Source organism: Equus quagga, chromosome 13 (assembly GCF_021613505.1).
Source record: "Equus quagga isolate Etosha38 chromosome 13, UCLA_HA_Equagga_1.0, whole genome shotgun sequence".
NCBI lineage: Eukaryota > Metazoa > Chordata > Mammalia > Perissodactyla > Equidae > Equus > Equus quagga.
Genome location: NC_060279.1, coordinates 85,516,871 through 85,544,342, shown reverse-complemented (window position 1 = coordinate 85,544,342; position 27,472 = coordinate 85,516,871). Strand labels below are relative to the sequence as shown.

Here is a 27,472-nt window from a genome sequence, read left to right as displayed (position 1 = left end):
TCGACGTTGCCCACCGGCTATGAACTAAGGATGTTGCCAAATGGTTTCTTTACTAACTGTGGCAGTCAGAGTTCAATTGCTAAAGAAGACTCATAGAACCCAAAAGGGTAATGCTGATGAATCTACTGTGTGTTACAGGACAAAGATCAATGAATCAATAATATACATATAGCATTAAAATGAGGATACACATCTCTGGCAAAAAGGATCCCCAGACATAAGACATGAGCCCCAATTTTCTCCACTTTCCAAGGGCTGCATGGATGGGCTTTCTCTCTTGGATCAGAAACCACTGCTGTGTTCACAAAACACAGAAGCAGGAAACTGAAGCCTTGACTGGAGTTTCTTATTCCATGATGGTGATCTTGGTGTATTGTTGCTACATTGCCAGTCCCGATGGCACAACCCTCTGGGATCTCACAGGACCAAGTGTGAATTATCACTTTCACACATACCAATAAACAATGCCAACAAGCTGATAGAAACCTTGCCAGAACTCCTGGGACCCATGGTTACAAAGCAACACCATGAACCAGTATGTTCCAGTGCATGACCAGGGGTCAGCGTCATGGGGGTGCATTTTTACATCAGCGAAATATCTTAGACCAGTTCCTACTGGAATCAACCCTCACAGCACAGTCCTCAAATAACTGTCACGCATGGGAGTTGCGCTAAGTTCTTTGGGCTTTGCAGTGATTTTGTGAGACCCTGGTCTCCTCACTTAAAACCATTTTAGACTCCTAGAAAATCTGCGTGTGGCTCACAGGCTCTTACTGAGCCAGTGGGTCCCCCAGAACTGAAATTATCAGAAGGTCTGAAACTGCAAACTTTTGTTTCCTTTTTTTTCCTCTATGAGCTTATATGAGCCACCCTCACTGATTTTTGTCTCTAGGTTGAAAAATACTTGTGTCTCTGCAACTTAAAAATGTAAATCCCAATTTATCTACCTTTTGACCAATTTTCCAACTTCACCATACAGGTGAAATAGGGTGCCTCCTACCAAGTTGTATTTGGTAAAATTTCTTTGGGCCAAATTAACTGGAGAAATGTAAACTGAGCTGCAACAAGAAGAGATTCTCTTGCTCAAAGATACAGAAGTAGGAAAGACAGGTGCAGGAATTGGAACCCAGCTCTGTTTGTCTCAAAAGCCCCATTTTCTTTCCAGAGAATCTTTTGAAACTTCCCCCATCTCACCCCACAGTGGTGAAGACGTTTCCATCTCAGGCATCATTCTGTGGAAGGATACCCAGAAATGTCTAAGTGACGCCATTAGTTATCTGTTGCTGTGGTAGCAATATTACCACAAACTTAGTGGCTTAAGCAACACATATTTATTATCTTATAGTTTCTGTGGGCCAGGAATCCCGGCACAACCTAGCAGGATCCTCTAGGGGCTGTAATCAGGGTGTTGACCAGGGCTGGGGTCTCATCTGAAAGATCAATTTGGGAAGGATCCACTTCTGAGCTGCAATATAATTCTGACACTAACTACCCAGAGTTAGCACAGACTTCCCAGGTCAATGGCACAGTATCCGCAGGACTGTCCTCACTTTAGACACCAGCTGTGAGCACAGATGTTCCCAGGCCGCCTGCAGTTCTGAACAACTCCCTAAAAATTCGGAGCTTCCCACTACCCCCCTCAAATTCAATAATTTTTGCTAGAACAACTCAAAGAATTCAAGAAAGTGCCATACTCATTATTACAATTTTATTGTGAAGGATACAAACCAGAACCAGCTAAACAAAGAGACACATAGGGTGAGGTCTGGGCCAGCCCCCAAAGGGAAGCTTCCTATATTCTCAGACTGTGTCACCCACCCTTTCAGAACATCAATGTGTGTCACCACTCAGGGAACTCCCCCGAGCCTCAGTGTCCAGAGTTTTCATTGGGGTTTCATCACATAGGTGTAATTGATTGAACCACTGTCCACATGATTGAATCTATCTCCAGCCTCCCTTTTTCCCCCAGAGGTTGGGCTGATATCTCCTGGCTCAAAGTCCTAACCCTCTAATCACATGGTTGGTTTGCCTGGCTTGACCAGCACCCCCATCTTGAGTTATCTCATTGTCATATTACTCTAGGTAAATGGTACCTCTCACTTTAAAAAAATAAATTTTTTAGAGAGGGAAACCAAAAAAAAGAGAAATAAACAAGTCTTCGTTAGAGATTTGATGAAAGGGATCCCCATGTCCCTAGTCTTCCAAGAGACCTCTTCCCCATCATCCATTCCCTTTCCAGCAGTTCTTTCTTTCAGGCTCCAGATCTTCTCCTGGCTATGTCTTAAGGGCTGAGTACACACAGGTTTCCAGAGACTGCTTCTTCTTGCTGGAAGGGCCCTCGCGTAGGGCTCTGGTGTCTAGCTCAGCATAAGTCACTCCATGGAGCTCTTCAGCTCTTGAGACCTGAGATCCCTCATCCTGAAGGTAAGCAAGGAGAAAAGGATCAGGTATTCCAGGGAGGACTATTGGATTATGAAGATTTAACAATCATAATAACAATGTGGCAGACAGCTTTCCAAGATAACTCCCAAGAGCCTCCTACTCTTCGAGCCTTTGTGAGGTCCTCTCCCCTCTTTAGTGTTGGCTGGACCTAGTGACTTGTATCTGTCAAAAGAATACAGCAAGAAAATACAGAAGAGGAGATGGGATGTCATGCCCAAGACTAGGTTGTGAAAGACCATGACTTCCATCTTGCCTCACTTCTCTTCCTCTCCCTTGCTCACACTGATGAAGCCAGCTGACATGTTATGAGCTGCCCTATGAAGAGGCCCATATGGCCAGCATGGTTCTCATCCAACAGCCAGCAAGGAACTGAATCCTGCCAACAACCACCTGAGTGAGTGTGGAAGTAAATCCTCTTCTAGTCAAGCCCTAATCAGCCCTGGCCAACACCTTAATCACAGCTCTGTGAGGCCCAGAGTGAGAGGACTCACCTAAGGCACATCCAGATTCTTGACCTACAGACACTGTGAGATAATAAATGTTGCTTTAAGCTGATACATTTTAGGATGATGTGTTACGCAGTGTTATGAGGTATTATGCAATTCATACATACAGCTATCAAAATAAGTGTTAATATGAAAGGTCCAGAATAAGCAAATCCATAGGGACAGGAAGAAAATTACTTATTGCCAGGGACAAAGAACTGGAAGGAGTAGTTAATGGGGAGTGACTGCTACAAGGGTGTGGGATTTCCTTTGGGGGGCGATGAAAATGTTCTGGAACTAGATAATGGTGACTATTGCACAACATTGTGAATGGACCAAATGTTGCTGAATTGTCCACATTAAAATGGTAAAGTTTATGTTATGGCATGTTGCCACAATTTTTTAAAAATTGAGAGAATTCCTCATGAGTGACGTCAGTGTCATGGTGGAGTAAGCTATTCCCTTTGTCTCTCACCTCTAAGTTACAACCAGTGGGACATGCATTAACCAACAATGGACCCCCTGCACAGCACACAAGAATGCCTGAGAGATCCGTGGAGCTATACATCAGAAGGTGGGAGGACTGGATCCCTGGGAATTCCTGGAAGTAGGGAAGTGGCCCCACACCCCCTGGTGGCACCCATCCAGGTCCTGGATCCTCACACAGCAACCAGCACAACTGTGAGTGGAGGTGGGGGCAGCCTGGCCCACACATGAATGCTTTTGGAGTGGCAGCCTGGCCTGTGAGAGTGGGCAGCCCCACTCATGTCAATGCTTCCCATTGAGTGGTAGTAGCTCAGCCCCCATGAAGGCACCTTTCCCAGCAAGCAGAGTGCCAGCCCATGTGAAGTTGCCCTGACTGCTGAGCACAGCAGCCTGCAGGATCAAGCCATGGAGTGCAGTGACCAGCCCATAGGAAGATGCCCTGCCCATGCAAGCACAAACCACCAAGTAGCAGCAGCTCAGCCCACATGAAGGTGCCTTGCCCACCAAGCACAGCAGCCTGTGGGACCTGCCCACGAGTGCAGCACTGGCCCGTGTGACCCAACGAGCTGCTGTGGCCAGCCCATGGGAAGGCAGAACAGCTTGACCAGCACAACTACCAGCAGAGGGGGTGGGATTAGAAAACACAGCTGTGGCAGGTGAAATCTGAGACCTGATACTAACACAAATGCTCTGGCAGAGGATCTATTAATCAAACACCATGAAGAACTACAGTAACACTGCAGAACAGAAGGAAAATGACAAGTCTCCAGGAACCAAACCTGAAGTCATGGGAGATTACAATCTAAATGACAGGGAATTCAAAATAATTGTCATAAAGAAATTCAACAAGTTATGAGAAAACACAGAAAGACAGTTCAACGAGCCCAGGAACAAAATTAATAAACAGAAGGAATACTTCACCAAAGAGACTGAAGCCCTTAAAAAATACCAAACAGAAATTCTGGGTATGAAGAACAAAATTAGTGAGATAAAAAAATAATGTAGAAACCATAAAAAATAGAGCATATTTTATGGAGGACAGAATTAGTGAATTAGAAGACAAAAATATGAAACTGCTTCGGGTGGAGGAGGAGAGAGAACTAAGATTTTTTTAAAATGAAGAAATCTTTTGCGAACTCTCTGACTCAATTAGGAAAAGTGATGTAATGATTATAGGTATTCCAGAGAGAGAAGAGAGGGAGAAAGGAGCAGAGAGCTTGTTCAAAGAAATAGTAGCTGCAGAGTTCCCAAACCTGAGGAAAGAGCTGGACTTACCATTACATGAAGCCAATACAACTCCTACTTACATCAATGCAAAAAGGCCTTCTCTAAGGCATATAATATTAAAAGTGTCAAAAGTAAATGACAGGGGCCAGCCCCATGGCCAAGTGGTTGTTTACATGCTCCACTTCAGCTGCCCAGAATTTTGCCAGTTCGGATCCCTGGTGCAGACATGGCATCACTCATCAGGCCATGCTGAGGTGGCGTCCCACGTAACACGACTAGAAGGACCTACAACTAGAATATACAACTATGTACTGGGGGGTTTTGGGGAAAAGTAGGAGGAGGAGGGGAGGGGGAGGGGAGAGGAGAAGAAGAAAAGAAGAATAAAAAGAAAAGAAGAAGAAGAAAAGAGATTAGCAACAGATGTTAGCTCAGGTGCCAATCTTTAAAAAAAAAAGTAGGGGCCAGCTCCATGGCTGAGTGGTTGAGTTTGTGCACTCTGCTTTGGCAGTCCAGAGTTTCACTGGTTCGAACCCTGGGTGCAGACATGGCACTGGTCGTCAAACCATGCTGAGGTAGCATCCCACATGCCACAACTGTAAGGACCCACAACTAAAAATACACAACTATGTACCTGGGGGCTTTGGGAGAAAAAGGAAAAATAAAATCTTAAAAATAAATTAAAAAGTAAATGACAAAGAAAAAATATTAAGGGCAGCAAGGCAGAAGAAAATAACCTACAAAGGAATCCCTGTGAGGCTTTAGCTGATTTCTCAGCAGAAACCTTACAGGCTAGGAGAGAATGGAATGATATATTCAAAATATGGAAAACAAAATTTTTCGCCAAGAATACTCTATCCAGAGAAGTTATCCCTCAGATTTGACAGAGAAAGAAAAGCTTTCCCAGATAAACAAAAGCTGAGGGGGTTCATCACCACTAGACCTGCCTTACAAGAAATGAGGAAGGGAGCTCTCCTACCTGAAACAAAAAGACAAAGGCTTACAAAGCTTTGAGCAAGGAGATAAATAGACAGACAAAATAGGAAAATTGCAGCTATCAAAATAGGTTATCAAACATTTAATTATAACATAAAAGATAAAGGGAAGGAAAGTATCAAAAGCAATTCTAAACACTTCAATTTAGTCACAAACTTACAAAACAAAAAAGAATAATTTGTGACAACAATAACTCAGAAGGGGAAGAGGAAATGGATAGAACCTGCTTAGGCTAGTAGAGATAAGAGGCTATCTTGGAAAATGGAGTATCTCATCTATGAGATCTTTTATACAAACCTCATGGTAACCACTAAACAAAAAATCAGGGCAGAGCCATATATCATAAATAAATACAAAATTGAGAAAATCATCACAGAAGATGACCAAACTGAAATGGCAGTCAGAAATACAAGGGAAGAGAAACAATGGAAATATAGAACAACTGGAAAACAAGAGATAATATGGCAGTATTAGGCCCTCATATATCAATCACTCTAAATGTAAATAGATTGAATTCTCTGATCAAAAGACACAGAGTGGCTTAATGGATCAAAAAACAAGACCCAAAAATATGCTGCCTCCAGGAAACACATGTCAACACTAAAGACAAACATAGACTCAGAGTGAAGGGATGGAAGATGATATTCCAAGCAAAGGGCAAACAAAAGAAAGCAGATGTTGCCATACTTATATCAGACAAAGTAGGCTTCAAGATAAAAAAAGATAATGAGAGACAAAGAGGGACAGTATATAATGATAAAAGGGGCTTTCCACCAAGAGAACATAACACATGAATATATGTACACTTAAAACACAAGCAACAAAGCATATAAAGCAACTATTAACAGACCTAAAGGGAGAAATTGACAGCAACGCAATAATAGTAGGGGACCTCAACACCCCCCCCCCACACACACACACACACTTACGTCAATGGATAGATCATCCAGATAGAAAGTCAGCAAGGAAACAGTGGCCTTAAATGCAACACTAGACCAGATGGACTTAACAGGCATATATAGAACATTCCATCCAAAAACAGCAGAATGTTTATTCTTCTCAAGTGTGCATGGAACATTCTCAAAGATAGACCATATGTTGGGAAACAAGGCAAGCCTCAATAAATTTAAGAAGATTGAAATCATATCAAACATCTTTTCTGACCACAATGCTATGAAACTAGAAATCAACTAGGAAAAAAGCTGGGAAAGACCCAGATAAGTGGAGACTAAACAACATGCTACTGAACAACCATTGGCTCAATGAAGAAGTCAAAGGAGACATCAAAAAATACCCAGAGACAAATGAAAATGAAAACACAACATACCAAAACATATGGGATGCAGCAAAAGTGGTACTAAGAGGGAAGTATGTAGTAGTACAGGCCTACCTCAAGAAACAAGAAGAATATCAAATAAACAATCTAACGCTATACCTAAAAGAACTAGGAAAAGAAGAACAAATGAAGCTCAAAGTCAGTAGATGGAAGGAAATAATAAAAAGCAGAGCAGAAATAAATCAAATAGAGACTAAAAAAAAAAAAAAAAAAAAACAATGGAAAGGATCAAAGAAACCAAGAGCTGGTTCTTTGAAAAGATAAACAAAATTGACAAACCCTCAGCTAGACTCACTAAGAAAAAAAGAGAGAAGACTCAAGTAAATAAAATTGAAATGAAAAAAGGAGAAACCACAATGGATACCACAGAAATACAAATGATTATAAGAATACTGTGACAGGCTATACACCAACAAATTGGATAATTTAGAAGAAATGGATAAATTCTTAGAATCATACAACCTTCCAAAACTGAATCAAGAAGAAACAGAGATTTTAAATAGACAAATCACAAGTAAAGAGATTGAAACAGTAATCAAAAACCTCCCAAAAAACAAAAATCCAGGACCAGATGGCTTCTCTGGTAAATTCTACCAAACATTCATTTCATGCCTATCCTTCTCAAACTTTTCTGAAAAACTTAAGAGGATGGAACACTTCCAAACTCATTTTACAAGACCAACATTACCCTGATATGAAAACCAGAAAAGCACAACACAAAAAAAGGGGCAAATTACAGGCTAATAATGCTGATGAACATAGACGCAGAAAGACTCAACAAAATATTAACAAATCGAATACAAGAATACATTAAAAGCATCATACACCATGATCAAGTGGGATTTATCCCAGGAATGCAGGGGTGGTTAAACATCTGCAAATCAATCAATGAGATATACCTCATTAACAAAATGAAGAGTAAAAATCACATGATCACCCCTCAATAGGCATAGAGAAAGCATTTGACAAGATTCAGCATCTGTTTATGATAAAAAAAAAAACCTCTCAATAAAATGGGAATAGAAGGAAAGTACCTCAATGTAATAAAGGCCAGATATGACAAACCCACAGCCAACATCATACTCAATGGGGAAAAACTGAAAGCTATTTCTCTAAGAACAGGAACAAGACAAGAATGCCCAGTCTCGCCTATCTTAGGCAACATAGTATTTGAAATCCTAGCTAGAACAATTGGCAAGAAAAAGAAACAAAAGAGATCCAAATTGGAAAAGAAGAAGTAAAATTGTTGCTGTTTGTGGATGACATGATTCTATATAGAAAACCCTGAAGAATCCACCAAAAATCTATTAGAAAAAATTAACGAATACAGTAGAGTTGCAGGGTACAAAATCAACATACAAATATTCACATTTCTATACACTAACAATGAACCAGCAGAAAGAGAACTCAAGAATACAATCCCATTTACAATCACAACAAAAAGAATAAAATATCTAGGAATAAGTTTAACCAAGGAGGTGAAAGAGCAATACACTGAACAATATAAGACATTATTGAAAGAAATCGAAGACAACATAAAGAAATGGAAAGACATTTCATGCTCATAAATTAGAAGAATAAATAGAGTTAAAACGTCCATATTACCTAAAGCAATCTACAGGTTCAATGCAATGTCAATCAGAATCCCAATGACATTCTTCACAGAAATAGAACAAAGAATCCTAAAATTTATATGGAACAACAAATAGCCAAAGCAATCTTGAGAAAAAAGAAGAAAGCTGGAGGCATCACAATCCATGACTTAAAAATATACTACAGAGCTATAGTAATCAAAAGAGCATGGCTGGCACAAAAGCAGACACACAGCTCAACGGAACAGAGTTGAAACCCCAGAAACAAACCCACACATCTATGGACAGTTAATTTTCAACAAGGGAGTCAAGAACACACAGTGGAGAAAGGAAAGTCTCTTCAATAAATGGTGTTGGGAAAACTGAACAGACACATGCAAAAGAATGTATTGAATGTAAGACCTGAAACTATAAAACAGCTAGATGAGAACATAGGCAGTATGCTCTTTGAAATCAGTCTTAGCAGCATCTTTTTGAATACCATGTCTCCTCAGGCAAGAGAAACAAAGGCAAAAATAAACAAATGGGACTACATCAGATTAAAACCCTTCTGCACAGCAAAGGAAACTATCAACAAAAGAAAAAGACAGCCCACCAACTGGGAGAAAATTTTGCAAATCATATATCCGATAACATCTAAATATATAAATGATATATCCATTAACATCCAAAATATATAAAGTTATAACTCATACAACTCAACAACAAAAAAAACAAACAACCCGATCAAAAAATGGGCAGAGGATATGAACAGACATTTTCCCAAAGAAGATTTACAAGTGGCCAATAAGCGCATGAAAAGATGTTCAACATGACTAATTATTAAGGAAATGTAAATCAAAACTACAATGAGATAGCACCTCACACCCATCAGAATGACTGTTATTAAAAGGATAAGAAACAACAAGTGTCAGAGAGGATGTGGAGAAAAGGGAACCCTCATACACTGCTGTGGGAATGAAAAGTGGTGCAGCCACTATGGAAAACAGAATGGAGATTTCTCAAAAAAATAAAAATAGAAATACCATATGTTCCAGCTATTCCACTTCTGGGTATATATCCAAAGAACATGAACTCAATAATTTGAAAAGATATATACAACCCTATATTCACTGGAGCAATATTCACAATAGTCAAGACTTGGAAACAACCTAAGAACTCATCAACACATGAATGGTTAAGGAAGATGTGGTATACATATACAATGGAATACTACTCAGCCGTAAGAAAGACAAAATCGTGCCATTTGCAGCAACATGGATGGACCTTGAGGGTATTATGCTGAGCAAAATAAGTCAGATGGTAAAAGACAAATACCGTGTGATCTCACTCATATGTGGAAGATAAACGCACACGTAGATACAGAGAACAGATTGGTAGTTACCATAGGGGAAGGGAGTGTGTAGAGGGTAAAAGGGGTAAAGGGACACACATATATGGTAACAGGTGGAAACTAAACTTTTGGTGGTGAACCCAATGTAGTCTATACAGAAGCTGAAATATAAAGATGTACACCTGAAATATACATAACGTAATAAACCAATGTGACCTCAATAAAATTTTTAAAAATTGAATTGTAAAAGAAAAAAAGTATGACTATTAATAACTGTTACCAATAACTGATGCAGGATCTACTACGTGGTGTACATTGTGGCAGTTGCTTTACAAAGGGGTCTTTCCATACTTTCACAATGACACCAGGAGATGGGATATATTATCCCCATTGCCTAGATAAAGAAACTGAGGTTCAGGGTGGGAAAGTCACTTGCCCAAGGTCACACAGACGTTTATAATAATAATAGCTTCGAGGTACTGAATGCTTACGTCATCCTGGAATCCTACTGATCATTCTCTGAGCTCATTAAACCTTCCTTTTAATCCCATGAGGAAGGCGGTGTAACATCCCATTGTAGAGACAGAGAAATGTCCTCTGAATGGACAAGCCATGGGATGAAGATCCCATAGCCAGAGAAGGCATAGAAGAGTTCAGACCATGTGTTCCTGAAATGCAGAGGAAGTGTTGGAGATGGATGAAAGCAAGGGCCAAAACCATTGACAAAACCAGAGAGGGAGTGATGGAGAGCTTGGAACAAGGGAGGGGCTGAGGAGAAGTCACCAAAATGGAAACTCACCAAGTCAGGAGAGCAGCTCTTCATAGCTGTAGATGTGTCTGGGAGGGAAAAGATTCTTCCATTGCTTCACACCCAGGCTCCAGGAGTCAGGTCTACACACACACACACACACACACACGCACCCACTCTCATGCACATTCACCATACACACACCCACACATGAACATACCCACATGCACACAGACTCACACACGTGTGTACATACTAACACACGCGATATTCACATGCATACTCATATATACTCATGTCCACACACATGCAAACCGCACACACGCATATATGACACATACTCATATACACGTCATATACACACATTCATACTCACACATGCACACATATTTGTGCAGTGCTACAATCATACACATGTTCACATGTATAGGACATACCAGCACACCTACATGTGCAGACTCACATAGGTACATTCAAATACCCAGGCTCACATGCACACAAACAGCACCCAGGTGTGCACACACCACACATAGGCATGCATCATATGTATCACATACTCATACACACACAAACACACACACACATGTACCCACCACCACTTTCTTTCCCGGGTTGATTACTTGTCATCAATTCTTCAGGTTCATTAGAAGAGAAGGAGCTGAGAGAGAAACAGTGAAGCATTGAAAATAAAGAAAATTTGAGAGAGAAATCAAGATCATTGTGGGTAGGTGGAGGTGAGAAAAAAAAGCAGGGTCATCCGTAAACTAGTCTCTCCACCTGCTCTCAGCTTGCACAGCCCACTCTAGGGTCTCCAAGTCATTTGGATGCTCAGGGAAGTCTAGAGAGGTGAGGGGTGGGAGGTGTTTGGGGGCAATGTGGTCCAAGAGGAAAGAGTCCAAGGAAAGAACATTGAATGAGAAGCGGAGGATGATTGTAAGAAGAGAGAGCATGGAGAGAAGCTTGAGATGATCATTGGAGCTGGTCTGGGGCACATAAAAGGTTGAGGTAAGAAGGAAGGGTAAGCAGTCCAGGAAATGATGGAAGAGTTAAGTATTGGCTGGTGGGATTCCCTGAGTGGATCTACCTTGTGGTCATCTGGTTAGGAGCTGCCCCTGGGGATAAAAAAAGAGAAGGGGGAGGATTAACCCTGTGGTGTTAGCATCCTCATTCTGTTTCTCCCATTCCCCATAGAAGATTTTGCCATTATTTTCCTGAACTCACCACAGCCGGTGTATTTGTAGATGAGGAAGGATCCGAGAAGGAAGAGGAAGACGAAGATGACAATGAAGATGATCCCAAAGGTCTCTGGTGAGAGGAGAGCAGGTAAGAGGGCCAGCGGGTTTCCTGAGACATGTCCTGATGCCTAAATATGTCTACTGTTGGTTGAGTTCCTATTACATGTTAGACATTTCACTACATTTCTCTCACACTTAAAAACATCCTGACAGATGGGGCCGGCCCCGTGGCCAAGTGGTTAAGTTTCCGCGCTCCACTTTGGTGGCCCAGGGTTTCGCCGGTTCGGATCCTGGGCACAGACATGGCACCGCTCATCAGGCCATGCTGAGGCAGCATCCTACATGCCACAACTAGAAGGACCCACAAGTAAAAATATACAACTATGTACCGGGGGGCTTTGGGGAGAAAAAGGAAAAATTAAAAAATCTTTAAAAAGAAAAATATCCTGAGAGAGAGAGAGAATGATGCCCATTTTGCAGAGGATATGAGCATCAGAGAGTTGAAGCAAGATTTCCAAAGTCATGCAGTCGATGAGTATGCAGAGCTGTGACTCAAACCCTACCCATCTCAAAAGACCTTGCCTTGAACCACAACCTTCGGGCATCATCAAAATATAGACAAATATCTCACTACCTCACAAAGAAGCCACATCCCATGTTTGAATGACTCTGTGTCCCGAGAAGCTCTTTTCTTACCTTGTCCTGTTTCTGCTTTCTCAGAAGACTTCCTTTCAGTTTTATCTAGAAGATGGAGTTCTTGAGTTAAAAAAAAATCAAGTTGCAGACAACAATCACAATATTATACCACTGATGTACAGTTTTTAAAACTCTATGTATTGTTTACAAAGTTGTACCCACATAGTAAAAGTGTAAAAACATGCACGGAAATGATAACACCAACTTCAGGGTAGAAGTTTCTACTGGGAAGAGGCAAAATGATGGAAATAGTGTTGGGAGGAAAAGAGGACTTTCTTTTTATCTTTATTTAGGGAAAGAAAACAACTCGGGGCAAAAATGGCTAAATGTGAACAAGTGTGATTCTTGGTGATGGATGCATGACTGTTTGTTATTTTATTATTATTATTTCTATCAGGTAGTTGTTTTCAGATTTCTCAAAAAAGGAAATTATTATCATATACATGATATTTACTATATGTTTTATATATATTATATCATACATATGATATATGTACATATAGGATATTATACTTGGAGATATATATATATGTATATATTTCCTATTGGTTGTGTTTCTCTGGAGAACCTTGGCTAATACAACTGGGCAGCAGAATTCTCTTAAATCAGATATGGCTGTGGTTCCCAAGATAAATGGGCTATCTTAACCATTTTCTGTAGTGCTTCTGGGGACAAAATAGTAATAACTCAAACTAATGTGTAGTGAGCGCCTACTCACATACCTAATCTTTAATCTTCCCCATAGTCACACAGCTGTTTTGCATAGAGAGGTCAAGACAGAGCAAGAGTCGGGATTTTTCTTACAGATAAGATAACTAAAACTCAAAGAGGTTATGTGAGTTGCCCAAGGTCATACAGTTGGTGAGTAGCAGAGCCAGAGGTTGCAAAGACAGCCAGGCTTCATTAAGCGCTGCTGATGCGATGTGCTCACCACATCGCTCCTCAATGCCTTTCCCACCCAAAACGGTGTTGGCCCTGTCTCTTGGAGTTGACCAGAGCAGAAGAAGCAGACCCTTGAGGAGAAGACCCCTTCCTTCAGCTCTGTCCTTCAAAGAAGGCAGCAGACCTGCCTGTGAAGTTCAGTTTGCTCCCAACCACTTATTTCCTCTGTTCCCTGTGGCACCACCTTCAGTTCTTCACTTTCTGTCCTCCTATCTTAGTTTCCATCTCACAGCCACCATCAGGAAGGGGGGTGCTATTTATCACAGCTGCCACCTGTCAGCTCAGCCCTCCCTGCCAGCTGCATGCTGCTTTCTGCAGAACCAGAGACCACAGGGATCTTGTACAAAGTTCAGAAATGATGAAGAAACCCCATGAACCATCAGATTCCTAGGGCATGGCTCTGAAGAAATCAGAGTGGGAAACTGAAGACAGATCACACTTTGGAATAAAGGGGGGGGAAAACCCACACAGGTGACCTTAAAAGAAAACAGATGATGCCAAGTTAGGTAACCAGTATCATTATTAAAGATTTCTTGAATAGCCACTGGTTTGGGGCACCAAATATTTTAAGTAATTAGAAGGTTCAGCGATTGGAGGAGAGTATGGTCTCCATCTTTAAGGTCCCTACCAAGAAGTTTGGTATCTAACCAGAAACTAGACAAGGGGTCTACAGTAGGATTTCTCAACTTTGGTACTATTGACATTTGGGGCTGGATAATTCTCTGTCGAGGAGAGGATCCTGTGCATTGTAGAATGTTTTGTGGTACCCCCCCATCTCTACCTCCTAGATGCCCCCACCTCCAATTGTGACCACCAAAAATGTCTCCATACATTGCCACATGTTGGCAAAATGGCCCCAGGTTGAGAACCAACAGTCTAAGGAAAATAAGAGATGAGACTAAGATCAGTTACTTCTCTTCCCTTTTCTTCTGTCAGGATTACTCACACATACTTTGTCTCTGCCTCCTGTCCCCTGCCTTGGCCAGTCAGATGACCCTCACATCTCCACGTGGTAAGCACACTGGTGTAACAACAGGTTCAGAGTTCTGGTCCAGCAATAGCTTCATACAACTAAGAGGTTGATAAAAGGCTCTGGGGAATCCCAAAGGGAAGCTCTTGGCCTCAGTTTTCAATAATCCATCAATGCACCTGCACCCAGTCATCTACTCTCCAAACATACCCGCCAAATGCCATCCTCCTCTCTTCCTCAGCCTGTCGCCCTTGGCAACAGTTGCCAGGATTTGAGCAGTGGCCAATGGAAGACGGGAAAGGTCAAGGTGGAGCTTAACAACACCTTCCTGGGTTATTCCAGTCACCCATTATATTAGCATATTGGTGTCAGAAGCCATAGTATTGATCGCCATCAGGAAAGAAACTCAGAATGTTCCTCATATGTCAAGAATAAATAGAGGAAGGGAAAAAAACCCACAATTATTCATCAGATGTTGAATAACTCGAAACCACTTTAAAGTTCCCCCTTCTACGGAAAGCAAATCCAACTTACTATACTTTTCTTCTTCCCATTTTGTCTCCCTATTTTATCAACATTTTTTTTAAAAGACCACCTTATCTGTGTTTAACCTTGTCACATACAATTGAACTGAGTTAAAGGCACAGACACACCCCTGGCCTTTTTAGAAGCTGGAAAACCTTGAGTGGTCATATAATTTTCCACCAATGTTCATAATTAATAATAATGATGGGGGCCGGCCCTGTGGCCGAGTGGTTAAGTTCACGTGCTCCACTTTGAAGGCCCAGGGTTTCGCTGGTTCGGATCCTGGGCATGGACATGGCATCAGGCCATGCTGAGGTGGCGTCCCACATAGCACAACCAGAGGCACTTACAACTAGAATATACAACTATGCACTGGGGGGCTTTGGGGAGAAGAAGAAGGAAAAAAAAGAAAATTGGCAACAGATGTTAGCCCAGGTGCCAATCTTAAAATTAAAGAAATAATAATAATGATAAGAATATTTACCACTATCATTAGAGGGCTACGCATGTTCTCTAGTGTCCTATTTCCTGGAAAGTCTTCCTATAGGACTGTAGCTCTTGAGAAATGTATTTTGGAATTCGGAGGGAGAAGTTTGGGTCTTCCTAATGATGATGATAGCAGGTACTTATATGGTATTTGCTATGCACTAGACACTGTTTGGAAAGGATTTAGGTAAAATAATTCTTCAAAATCTCAGCCACCTCCATCGTGTAGGTACTATTTTCAACCTCGTTTATTTATTTATTTACTTTTGTGAGGAAGATTGGCCCTGAGCTAACATCTGTGCCAATCTTCCTCTATTTTGCATGTGGGATGCCACTGCAGCATGGCTTGATGGGTGGTGTATAGGTCCTCATCCAAGATCGGAACCTGTGAACCCTGAGCCCCCAAAGCAGAGTGCTCGAACTTAAACACTATGCCACCAGGCCAGCCCCTCAACCCCATTTAACAGATGAGAAAACTGAGACAGACAGAGGCTAAGTAATCTGTGGGGAAAGAGGTTATTAGTCATTGGGTCCAACTTAGATCCAAGCAGTTGTAATTATTTGCAGAACAAGAGTCCCTTTACACCCTTCCAGACAATGGGGCCGTCTACCCAAGTGATGAGTGCCCATTCCCTGTTCAAATGTTTGTGGTGGTTTGAATGTTCTCTTTCTTTCAAGTTATTTTACCTCTCCCTGAGGAGACACAAATATCCTTCACATTGACCTAGAAAACACACTGGGGTAAATGGATCATAAATGCAGGAAAGGTGTCCCTAGGCTCACGGACTCCCTGCCTAACTCATGGGCTCCATGGTCCCAGCGTGGGGTAGAGAGAAAAATTTCCCTTTGCTCCATGTGGTCATTGGTCTACAAACCAGCATCAGTACCTTGGAATTTTCCTCCTATGGCTAGGGGTCCGTAATCCTGCAGCAAACACCTTTGCTGAGCATACCTCCCCCCTCATTAGGTGCCTTAGTCCATTCTGGCTGCTGTAAAAAAAATACCACAAGCTGGCCAGGTGGCTTATAAACAAGAGAAATTTTTTCTCTCTGTTCTAGAGGCTGGAAGTCTGAGATCAGGGTGCCAGCACTATCGGGTGAGGGCCCTTTTCCGGGTTGCAGACTTCTCGCCTTGTCCTCCCGTGATGGAAGGGGGCAAGGAAGATCTCTGGAGCCTCTTTTGTAAGGGCGCTAATCCTATTCATGAGGTTTCTACTCTCATGACCTAATCACTTCCCAGAGGCCTCACCTCCTAAAACCATCACATTGGATATTAGCATCTCAACATATGAATTTGGGGGGGACAAACATTCAGACCGTAGCAGCAAAGAGTAGCGCCCCTCCTTCTTTTAGGAACTGCTCGTTCTCTGCCTACGTTCATGTCACTCTGGACGGAGCTGGGTTTTTCTTGCGTTACACTCCAGTGGGCACTTCCCATGATCGAGCCAGAGGCTGAATTGACCAGGACTGTCCACAGTGCCGCCCCGGTCTTTTTGCTTGTTTGTTTTGAACTGAGTCTGGGAAAGAGGGTCAGTGCCCTCTCCAGGAGTGGAATTTACGAAATGCAAAACTCAGCTTTTGAAAGCCAGGCTCTCTGCCCAATAGTGGAAGCCAGTCCAGGCTAAAAGAGATGGAAACGGATACAAGAAGAACACGAACAGGTGTCAGAGAGGAAAAGAATCCGGGCAGAATTCCAGCCCTGGTTCCAGTTTCTGACACCAGCGGCATCCATGGCCTTCCCACCGTGTACGAGTCTGTCATCCCAGTGGTTTCCAGCTGGTCTGGCCTCCCAGCGAATATTTTGCAACATCTAGGGACAATTTTGGTTGTCACAGCTGGAAAAAGGATAGGTAGAAGGTAGAGGTCAGAGATGCCGCTCAACATCTTATGATGCACAGGATGCATTTTCCTTCCTCCGAAAAAAGAATCTTCCAGTTCAAAATGTCAATAGTGCCTGGTTTGGAAACTGTGAATGATTCCTTTAATTCATTAATTCATGATCCAATATATTCCCCCACTTTTTCTAGGCTACTTCAAGGTAGATTTTTGTTACTTGCAATCAAGTGTCTTGACTAATACAGATCCTCTCCTTAAAAAAACTAGTTACATTGATTACTTATGTTATCTTTAGTTCCCACAGAAGTTGTATGGGTTGCATATAGGAACTGCAATTCCCCACTTTACAGAAAAAAAAAGGCATACAAAGGAATAACTTGCATAATACCTCACAGACAGCAAAAGCCACAGCTGTGGTTTTTAACTGGGGTCCATCCGACTTCAGAACCTGTTTTCGCACGTTACACTGCCTTCAAGATCACAGCGTTTCTCAGAGGCCTCAAATCTCTGTCCTGTGTGCTTTTTTGGGAAATTCTTGGATCTTTGGTTCCTGCCCTTGAGTTATGGTTGGTCCTCAGATCAGTATTGGGGGATTCAGCCCCCATCCAGGATGATACCTGGTTCCTCCTGGCACCTCTTCCTCTCCTTGTCCTCAACAAACTCAGTCCTCAAGAATAACACTTGCAGGGGCTGGCCCCATGGCCAAGTGGTTAAGTTCGCCTGCTCGATTTTGGAGGCCCAGGGTTTTGCTGGTTTGGATCCTGGGCATGGACCTACCACAGCTCATCACGCCATGCTGAGGTGGCGTCACACATAGCACAACCAGAAAGACCCACAACTAGAATATACAACTATGTACTGGGGGGCTTCAGGGAAAAGAAGGGAAAAAAAAAGAAGATTGGCAACTGATGTTAGCTCAGGTGCCGATCTTTAGGAAAAATAAAAAGAGCCATTGCATACAAGGGTCAAAAAATATCCCTTTAAGAACCCTCATACACTGCTGGTGGGAATGCAAACTGGGGCAGCCACTATGGGAAACAGTATGGAGATTCCTCAAAAAACTAAAAATAGAAATACCATATGACCCAGCTATCCCACTACTGGGTATCTACCCAAACAACTTGAAATCAACAATCCAAAGTGACATACGTACCCCTGTGTTCATTGCAGCACTATTCACAATAGCCAAGACATGTGCCCATCGATTGATGATTGGATAAAGAAGATGTGGTATATATATACAATGGAATACTACTCAGTCATAAAAAAGACAAAATCGTCCCATTTGCAATAACATGGAAGGACTAGAGGGAATTATGCTAAGCAAAATAAGCCAGACTGAGAGAGACAAACACCAGATGATTTCACTCATATATGGAACATAAACAAACACATGAACAAAGAAAACAGTTCAGTGGTTACCAGGGGGAGGGAAGTGGGGGGTGGGCACAGGGGGTGAAGGGGAGCACTTGTGTGGTGACAGTCAAGAAATAATGTACAACTGAAATCTCACAATGACTTAAACTATTATGAACTCAATTTTTAAAAATCCTTTTCAGAAACAAACAGAACCCTTGTGCACCGTTGGTGGGAATGTAGAATGCTGCAGCCACTGTGAAAAATGGTACGGAGGCTTCTGAAAAAAGTAAAAATAGAACTAGCATACAATCCAGCAATTCCACTTCTGGGTGTACATCCAAAAGACTTGAAAGCAGGGTCTGTAAGAAATATGTGTCCATCCACATTCATAGCAGTATTATTCACAAAAGCTGAAAGACGGAAGCAAGCCTAGTGTCCATCAACAAATGAATGGATAAAGAAAATGTGGTGCACACAGGCACTGGAATAGTACTCAGTCTTAAGAAAGAAGTCCAGTCCATGCTGCAACATGGATGAACCTTGAACATTATTCTCAGTGAAAGAAGCCAGACACAGAACAACAAGTACCTCATGATCCTGCTTATATGAGGTATCTAGAGAAGACAAATTCCTAGAGACGGGAAGTAGAATGGTGGTTGCCAGAGACTAGGGGAGGGGGAAGGAGAAGCTGTTGTTTAATGGGGATGGAGTTTCAGTTCTGCAAGATAAAGAGAGTTCTGGAGATGGATGGTAGTAATAGTTGCACAACAATAGGAATGTACATAACACTACTGAACTGTGCACTTAAAAATAGTTAAGATGCTACATTTTCTGTGATGCATTTTTAACACAATTTAAAAATATTATCCTTTTCAAAAAAAGAAAGAAAAGGCTAGGCAGGAAATGGAAAGCTCCACTCCGTGGAGCTAAAAGGCAAGGACAGTGGTGCATGAATGACAGTGAAACGCAGATCTTTCTGGAAGTCTCTGAGTCTGTCGGGAAAGGTATTCCCTGGGCCTTTTCTTATTCTCTCTCCTCCTTTGCCTTCTTGCTGGAACCTCCTTCTGCATGACTCCAAGAGGAGTCATTCACACTTTAGTCTAAATGAATGCCCCCGCCCCCCCACCCCAGAAGATATGCATGACGTTGTGGCTATATCTTATTTTCCTAGTGGGGTTCAGGTATTATAAATCTTTCCCACAAGCGTGGCCCCCTCAGAACATATCTGGTCACCTGTTTGGGGGAGCCCCCTGCCCTGCATCCTTTTATGTGATTCTCCACCATCCACATTCCCTCTCTTAGCCGAAGATCCTGTTCACTATTCCGCAGGATCCTGGACCTGACTCAGTTGTTCTCAAAGGTTTTTTCCAAGCCCTGGAGTCTCGTATGGACAGAATCTCTCTCAAAGTGCACTCCAGGTCCCAGAACCTTAGCTGGCATACAATCCAGCTATAGTTCTCCCGATGGTAGAAACCTCACCTGTCACCCAGATCGCAAGGTGATCACTGGGGTCTGAGGCCTGGAAAGGATCCTCTGTCCAGTAGTACACACAGCTGTAGTTTCCAGTGTCGTTGACTGTCACATTCTGAAGGGAGAAGTCTGTCTCCTTCCATTTTGGACCCCGGGTCTGGACGGGCACTGAAGTTCCTGCCTTCAGCAGAGCAAACTTTACAGACCCCTGAAAAATATCTGGCAGCCGGCACTGCAGGGTCACCTTTTCTCCTGTGGTCACATTACCACTTTGGTGGGTTTGGAGGGAAGGTTTAGATAAACCACCTGTAAGAGAAGGGAGGCTCTGAGGTTGTGGGGAGAAGCCTGAGGTCCCCCATTCACCCGTGCTCTCCTGGCTGGGGGTTCCCATGGAGTGTGGGGAATGACAGATGCCTCATCTCACCTTCTTTCTGCTCTGACTCCAGGAAGGAGATTCTCCCTCCTGTCAGCCCTGGATAAAGCCAAGTTTGTCAGCTCCCTTCCTGTCTGTCTCCATCTCCTCCTCCCCAACTGCACTAGAGGTGAGACCCCCGCCCCCTCTTGCTCTGGTTCCTCCACCATCCTCTGTCTCTAGGAAGACCACGTGCCATGCTGAGGCCCCGTCCTCACCTGTCACCAGCAGTAGAAGGACATCACTGGACTGTGAACTTACGTAGGGTCTCCGTCTTCTGTAGTATTGACACGTGTACTCTCCAGCATCACTGATTTCCAGATCAGTGAGGTGAAATTCAGCCAGGCCCTCTGCAGAATCAGGTGATTGTGAGGACTCAATGAGGTGTCCTCCCTTTCTGAGATCAAAGTTTACACCCTTGGTAGGAGTCCAGCATCGCAGCGTCACATTACTTTTGGCCGGTACCACCGAGCTAGGCCAGGCACTGAGAGAGGGCTTGGGAAGTGAGCCTGGAAGGAAGCAGAGTGGAGGGTTGGGTTTGGTTCTCTCACCTGCTCTCAGGGAGCCCATTTAAAGAAGGGAAAGGAAAATGGGGCCCTTGGGGCTGAAGGATCAAGGAGGGTTTAATAGAAGAAACACTCACCATCCCTTCTCCTGTCTCCTTGGCCAACACACAGCCCTGCAAAAGAACGACCCATGAGACATAGGCACCTACCTGGAGCCCACACCATCACCTGCCCTCATCCCTGAGGGACCCTCCCCAGGGCTCTTGCTGAGGATGGACCCCTTATCATCATATTCGCCAGCAGTCCCACCCTCCTCTCCAGGAACCCATTTGTCATCAGCGTCTGTTTACAGCTTATGTTAGTTCCCTATGGCTGCTACAAACGCAGTGGCTTTTAACACCACAAACTTATTGTCTTATAGTTCTGTGGGTTAGAGAAATCCAACAATACGGGTCTCACTGGCTGAGATGAAGATGTTGGCAGGGCTGAGTTCCTTCTGGAGGGTCCAGGGGAGAATCCATTTCTTTACCTCTTCCAGCTTCTGAGACCACCTGCATCCCTTGGCTTGTGGGCCCTTCCTCCCTCTTGAAAACCAGCACTGGTGGGTCGAGTCTGACCTCCTCTTCTACCTCTTTTTACTGCTTTCAGGACCCTTGTGATTACATTGGGACCACCCAGATAATCCAGGATAAGTTCCCTAGTTTAACGTCAATTGGTTAGCAACTTTAACTCCATCCTTTGCCATGTAAAGGAACGTGCCCACAGCTTCCAGGAATCAGGACATGGACATCTCTGGGGTCTGCCACACGGTCTCCCTATCACTTCTCATAGTGTCCCACTTCACCACCATGTTCCTCTCCCTGCACAATGCCCCCAGGATTTTGGGTGGCCCTGCCATTTTGCCCCAGAACCTACCCATTTCTCCCCAGCATCCATCTTTTATCCACTTTATTCTTCTATCGTATCCTGTGATGTCACCTCTAGATTTCATGGTAGAGGAGAGGAGAAGGACCTGCCTCCTGATCACCTCTGTCACCCTAAGTGTGTCACCTTGGATATCTCTGGAGTGTGTCAACATTATAGAGGTCATAGGACCCATCCCTTCCCCTGGTGCCATGGCTTCTAGAGTGTGACAGACATCAATGATGACAGAAACCATCTGGCTGGGAAAAAAACACTTAGATTTTAATGACACCTATTATGCGTGATGCTCTTGGGTTCATAAGATATCTGGAGTCACTAGAACTTAATCCTTGAGGGCAGAGATGACATCCTCCATGCTTAGAACAGTGCCTGGGTTTTGGCAAATGCTCAATAAATACATGTTGACTGACTGAGCCTTATGTAAAGAGAATTGTTTGCAAAGATTTTGGAAGCTCCAGAGATGATGATTTCCCAAATTCCCTCCCATGTGTGGCCGTCCCCTCCCAACCCAACATCATCACATCCACATCAACTGAGAGGTGGGGACAGAGTGAGGGAGATCCCTACCTTATGATAAGGGGCATCCAACTGCTGAAAACTTACCCCTGAGATATTTCCTTTGCCCTGAGATATTTCTTTCTGCCATGATAGAACAGCCTAAATGCATCTCTGACATTCCACTTGGCCATAAGGAATCTCCTTGGTACTCCAGAATAAATCTCCAACATCTAAAATTGATATTACTTGGAAAGGTGAAGCCTATGTTCCCCACCTTTCTCGTACTTACAGATCTAGATGAGACTGACCCTAAGAAATGTGTTCCTAGACATCAATATAGGTATTCTAGCTCAATTAGCTTATAATAGTGGTTCTCTACTGGAGACAATTTTGTCCCCCAGGGGACATTGGGAAATATATGAGGCCTTTTTTTGGGCAACCTTCAAGTACATGATACCATATTGTTAACTACAGTCATCACACTGTACATTAGATCCCAAGAACTTATTTAGCTTAGAACTGGAAATTTGTTTGACCAACATCTCCCCATTTCCCCCTCCCCTCAAGCCCCTGGTAAGCGCCATTCTACTCTCTGTTTCTATGAGGTGGCTTTTTTAGATTCCACATATAAGTGAGATCATGCAGTATTTGTCTTTCTCTGTCTGACTTATCTCACTTAGCATAGTGCCATCAAAGTCCATCCACATCATTGCAAATGGCAGGATTTCCTTCTTTTACGTTGCTGAATAATATTCCAGCGTGTGTGTGTGTGTGTGTGTGTGTGTGTGTGTACCACATTTTCTTTATCCGTTCATCCATTGATGGACACTTAGGAGGTTTCCATGTCTTGGCTACTGTGAATGATGCTACAACGAACATAAGAGTACAGATATGTCTTTTGAGATAGTGATTTCATTTCCTTCAGATATGTGGCCAGAAGTAGAATTGCTGGATCATATGGTAGTTCTGTTTTTAATTCTTTGAGGAACTTCCATACTGTTTCCATAATGGCTGCGCTAATTTACATTCCCACCAACAGTGCGCAAGGGTTCCCTTTTCTCCACATCCTTGCCAACACTTACCTCTTATCTTTTTGATGACAGCCATTCTAACAGGCATTGAGTACTTGCAACAGAGACTGTGTGGCCACAAAGCCTATTTGACTATCTGGCCCTTTACATAAAAAGATTGCCAACATCATCGCAATCCCTGACTTCGAAATATATTACAAAGCTATAGTAATCAAAACATCATGGTACTGGTACAAAAACAGACACACAGATCAATGGAACAGAATTGAAAGCCCAAAAATAAAACCACACATCTATGAACAGCTAATCTTTGACAAAGGAGCCAAGAACATACAACAGAGAAAGGCAAACCTCTTCAATAAATGATGTTGGGAAAACTGGACAGTCACATGCAAAAGAATCAACGTAGACCATTATCTTTCTCCATACACAAAAATAGACTCAAAATGGACCAAACACTTGAAGGTAAGACCTGAAACCATAAAACTTCTGGAAGAAAATATAGGCAGTACACTCTTTGACATCAGCCTTAAAATACCATGTCTACTCAGACAAGGGAAACAAAAGAAAAAATAAACCAATGAGACTTCATCAGACTAAAGAGCTTCTGGAAGGCAAAAGAAACCAAGATCAAAATGAAAAAAGCAACCCACCAAATGGGAGAAAATATTTGCAAATAATATATCCAATAAGGGATTACTCTCCATAATATATAAAGAACTCACAAATGAACTACAAAAAAACAAACAACCCAATCAAAAAGTGGGCAGAGGATATGAACAGACATTTTCCAAAGAAGACATGCAGATGGCCAATAGGCACATGAAAAGATGCTCAACATCACTAATCGTCAGGGAGATGCAAATCAAAACTACACTTAGATACCATCTTATGCCTGTTAGAATGCCTGTACTCACCAAGACAAAAAACAACAAATGTTGGAGAGGTTGTGGTGAAAAGGGAACCCTCATCCATTGCAGGTGGGGATGCAAGCTGGTGCGGCCACTATGGAAAACAGTATGGAGATTTCTCAAAAAATTAAAAATAGAAATAACATACGACCCACCTATCCCACTACTGGGTATCTATCCAAAGAACTTGAAATCAACAATTCAAAGTGACACGCACCTCTAGGTTCATTGCAGCATCATTCACAATAGCCAAGACGTGGAAACCATCTAAGTGCCCATCGACCAATGATTAGATAAAGAAGATGTGGTAGATGCAGACAACAGAACACTACTCGGCCATAAAAAAAAAATCATCCCATTCACAACCACATGGATGGCCCTTAAGGGCATTATGTTAAGCAAAATAAGCCAGACGGAGAAAGACAAACACCACATGATTTCACTCATATGTGGAATATAAACAAACTTATGGACAAACAAAACAATTTAGTGGTTGCCAGGGGGAAGGGGGATGGATGGTGGGCACAAGGGGTGAAGGGGCAGACTTGTATGGTGTCTGACAAATATTAGTGTACAACTGAAATTTCACAATGTTATAAACTATTGTGACCACAATAAAATAAAAATAAAGATTGCCAACATCTACTAAGATCATTGGATTCGCTGTTCACTTACCTTCCTGAGGTTTTCCCACCAGGATTCCCCTCGGTCCCATTCCAAACATTTCCACCCCAAAGCCCCCAGATGATGACCTTTCTAATTTCCTAGTATGGCTCAGTGGAAAATTACAGTCTTTGGAACCATGCAGACCAGAATTTGAATTCAGCATCTCCACTCAGTATCTGAGTGGCCTTGGCATGTCTGTCACTTCCGCCGTCAATCTCAGATTCCTCGCATGCAATACAGGGATGAGGACTATTTTGCAGAATTTTTCTAAGAGATGTAAAATTATTTCAGGTCATTCAATGACACGAGATTAAGTAACATTGAATCTGTGTGAGAAAGTCATTCTCTTCTCAGTTCTTCGTTTTGACCACATAGAAGAATATCACAGCTAGGTGCTGGTCTCTGACTCATTTCTTGCATTCACTCATATCTCTTAGAAATAAGACTAGGAAGAAATGTGGCTCAGTGTCAACAGATAGGCAGCCACATCTAGTTAGAGCTTAATTCGTATTACTTTCTCTCTCCACTGGCTAGGTACTGACCATTACCTTCTATTTTTGGTAAGGGATACTGGTTTTACCTTCATAGAGCTGTTTTACAGATTTTCTTTTAAAATAGAGTTAAGTATAAAAGTAATGATGTAAAAACCCAAGCCAATTTGAAGAAGAAGATCAGGTAGGAAAGAATACCAATGTCACATACATAGGGCAGAATGTCATTGGGAAATTTGGGAATGATTGAATTTTGAAAAACAGAGGAAAATGTGTGTGAAGCACCCAACACATTCCTCGTATTAATGTACATTCGGGAAATGGAAGTTTCTATTTTTCCTTATTGATCTGATCTTATCACCCACCGCGCAAGTCACACCAACTCCAGGAGCGTCCATAGCCAACTCACTGCCAACTGCAGTGCCCTCCCCTCCCCTCTCCCCAGACTTACCAACGCAAAACAGGATCAATATTTGGGGGATCATGGTGGCCCCCCCAAACCTCTCTCTTCTAAAGATCTTTCTTCAGTTTTGCTGTTTGTGGTAGGTCAAAATGTTCTCTTGATTCCAGAAGATGCAGTGAACAGCTTTGCTCCAGAGTTTTAAACCTCTATTCTTTTGTACCCACAGTTTCTTCCTTCTGATTGCAATCAGGAAACGATGACTATTTATTGCAACACGCCCACAGGCTTGACTCACAGAGTCCTTCTTCGAAGAGTTCAGAGCACCCAATTTTAAGGGATAGTCATGAATCAGAGCAAAATATGTGAGAAGTTGCTAGTCGGGTCACAGGAGCCATTGCCCCTTCTACACAGTGACAGAATATAGCTGGACCCATGGCAATCCAGAGGAGCAGTTACATTTCTTCCACACAAAGAATTGTTGGTCTTTCTGGTCAACAGGACATAAGAGGAAGTGATACGGACAACTTCTGGGTTATACTCCAGGGAACATTTGAGGCTGGAGCTGGGACAGAGCTGATGACAAGTTCTCAGAGATGAGAAGTTGTAGAGGCATCAAGGGAGGAAGGAGGGGCCGGCCCCGAGGCCAAGTCGTTCAGTTTGCGAACTCCTCTTCGGTGGCCCAGGGTTTCGCCGGTTCGGATCCTGGGCACAGACCTAGCACCGCTCATCAAGCCATGTGTGAGGCAATGTCCCACATGGCAGAACTAGAAGGATCCACAACTAGAATATACAACTATGTACTAGAAGGCTTTGGGGAAAAGAAGAAGAAGAAAAAAGATTGGCAACAGATGTTAGCTCAGGGCCAGTCTTAAAAAAAAAGGAGGAAGGAGAATCTAGGAGAGTGAGATAACAGACCCTGTAAAGAAAAGATAAGAAAAACGAATCATTTGGCAGTTTTGGGGCCCAGGGCAGGGTGCCTCAAAATATCCCACAATGGCAAATTGATTACTTTGAATTAAAGCTACTTATTTTGACTTAAAATTTTGACCCTGCTCTCTGTTTCCCCTGAAAGCAGGAAATAATCTCCCATGTGAAAGGTACCCTCCCCACACCAGGAGATAGAGACGTCCTTATCACCAAAGCCAGGAAATTCAAGGTCGAGAAGCCTGTATAAACAAATCTTGTTACTTTTACTAATTTACTACCTCAAGCCTAAACTCTGCTCACATTCCTCACTAATTATGTACCACAAACCTACGTTTCTTTTTTTTTTGTTTAAAGATAGGCACCTGAGCTAACATCTGTTGCCAATCTTCTTTTTTTTCTTCATCTTCTTCTTCTTCCCAAAGTCCCCTAGTACATAGTTGTATATTTTAGTTGTGGGTCCCTCTAGTTGTGGCATGTGGGACACCGCCCCAGCGTGGCCTGATGAGCGGTGCTAGGTCTGCACCCAGGATCCGAACCGACAGA

At 42.7% G+C, this 27,472-nt stretch overlaps 1 protein-coding gene across 3 annotated transcripts; it reads right to left on the bottom strand.

Moving 5' to 3' along the window:
* Window positions 1-1,701: 1,701 nt before the first annotated feature.
* On the bottom strand, window positions 1,702-26,373 carry LOC124249550 (T-cell-interacting, activating receptor on myeloid cells protein 1-like). 3 transcript variants are annotated; one of them, XM_046680569.1, is made up of 10 exons: window positions 26,051-26,369; window positions 21,216-21,251; window positions 20,791-21,081; window positions 20,170-20,466; window positions 12,574-12,633; window positions 11,864-11,947; window positions 11,727-11,754; window positions 11,236-11,300; window positions 10,694-10,731; window positions 1,702-2,418 (listed from the first exon to the last, which is right to left on the bottom strand). In XM_046680569.1, the coding sequence occupies exons 1-10, from the start codon at window positions 26,082-26,084 to the stop codon at window positions 2,275-2,277; spliced, it is 1,077 nt and encodes a 358-aa protein (XP_046536525.1). In that variant the 5' UTR covers window positions 26,085-26,369; the 3' UTR covers window positions 1,702-2,274. The 3 variants fall into 3 exon arrangements, with proteins under 3 accessions (XP_046536525.1, XP_046536526.1, XP_046536527.1); XM_046680570.1 differs by having other exon boundaries at window positions 12,574-12,618; window positions 26,051-26,367; XM_046680571.1 differs by lacking the exon at window positions 11,236-11,300 and having other exon boundaries at window positions 2,290-2,418; window positions 26,051-26,373.
* Window positions 26,374-27,472: the final 1,099 nt, after the last annotated feature.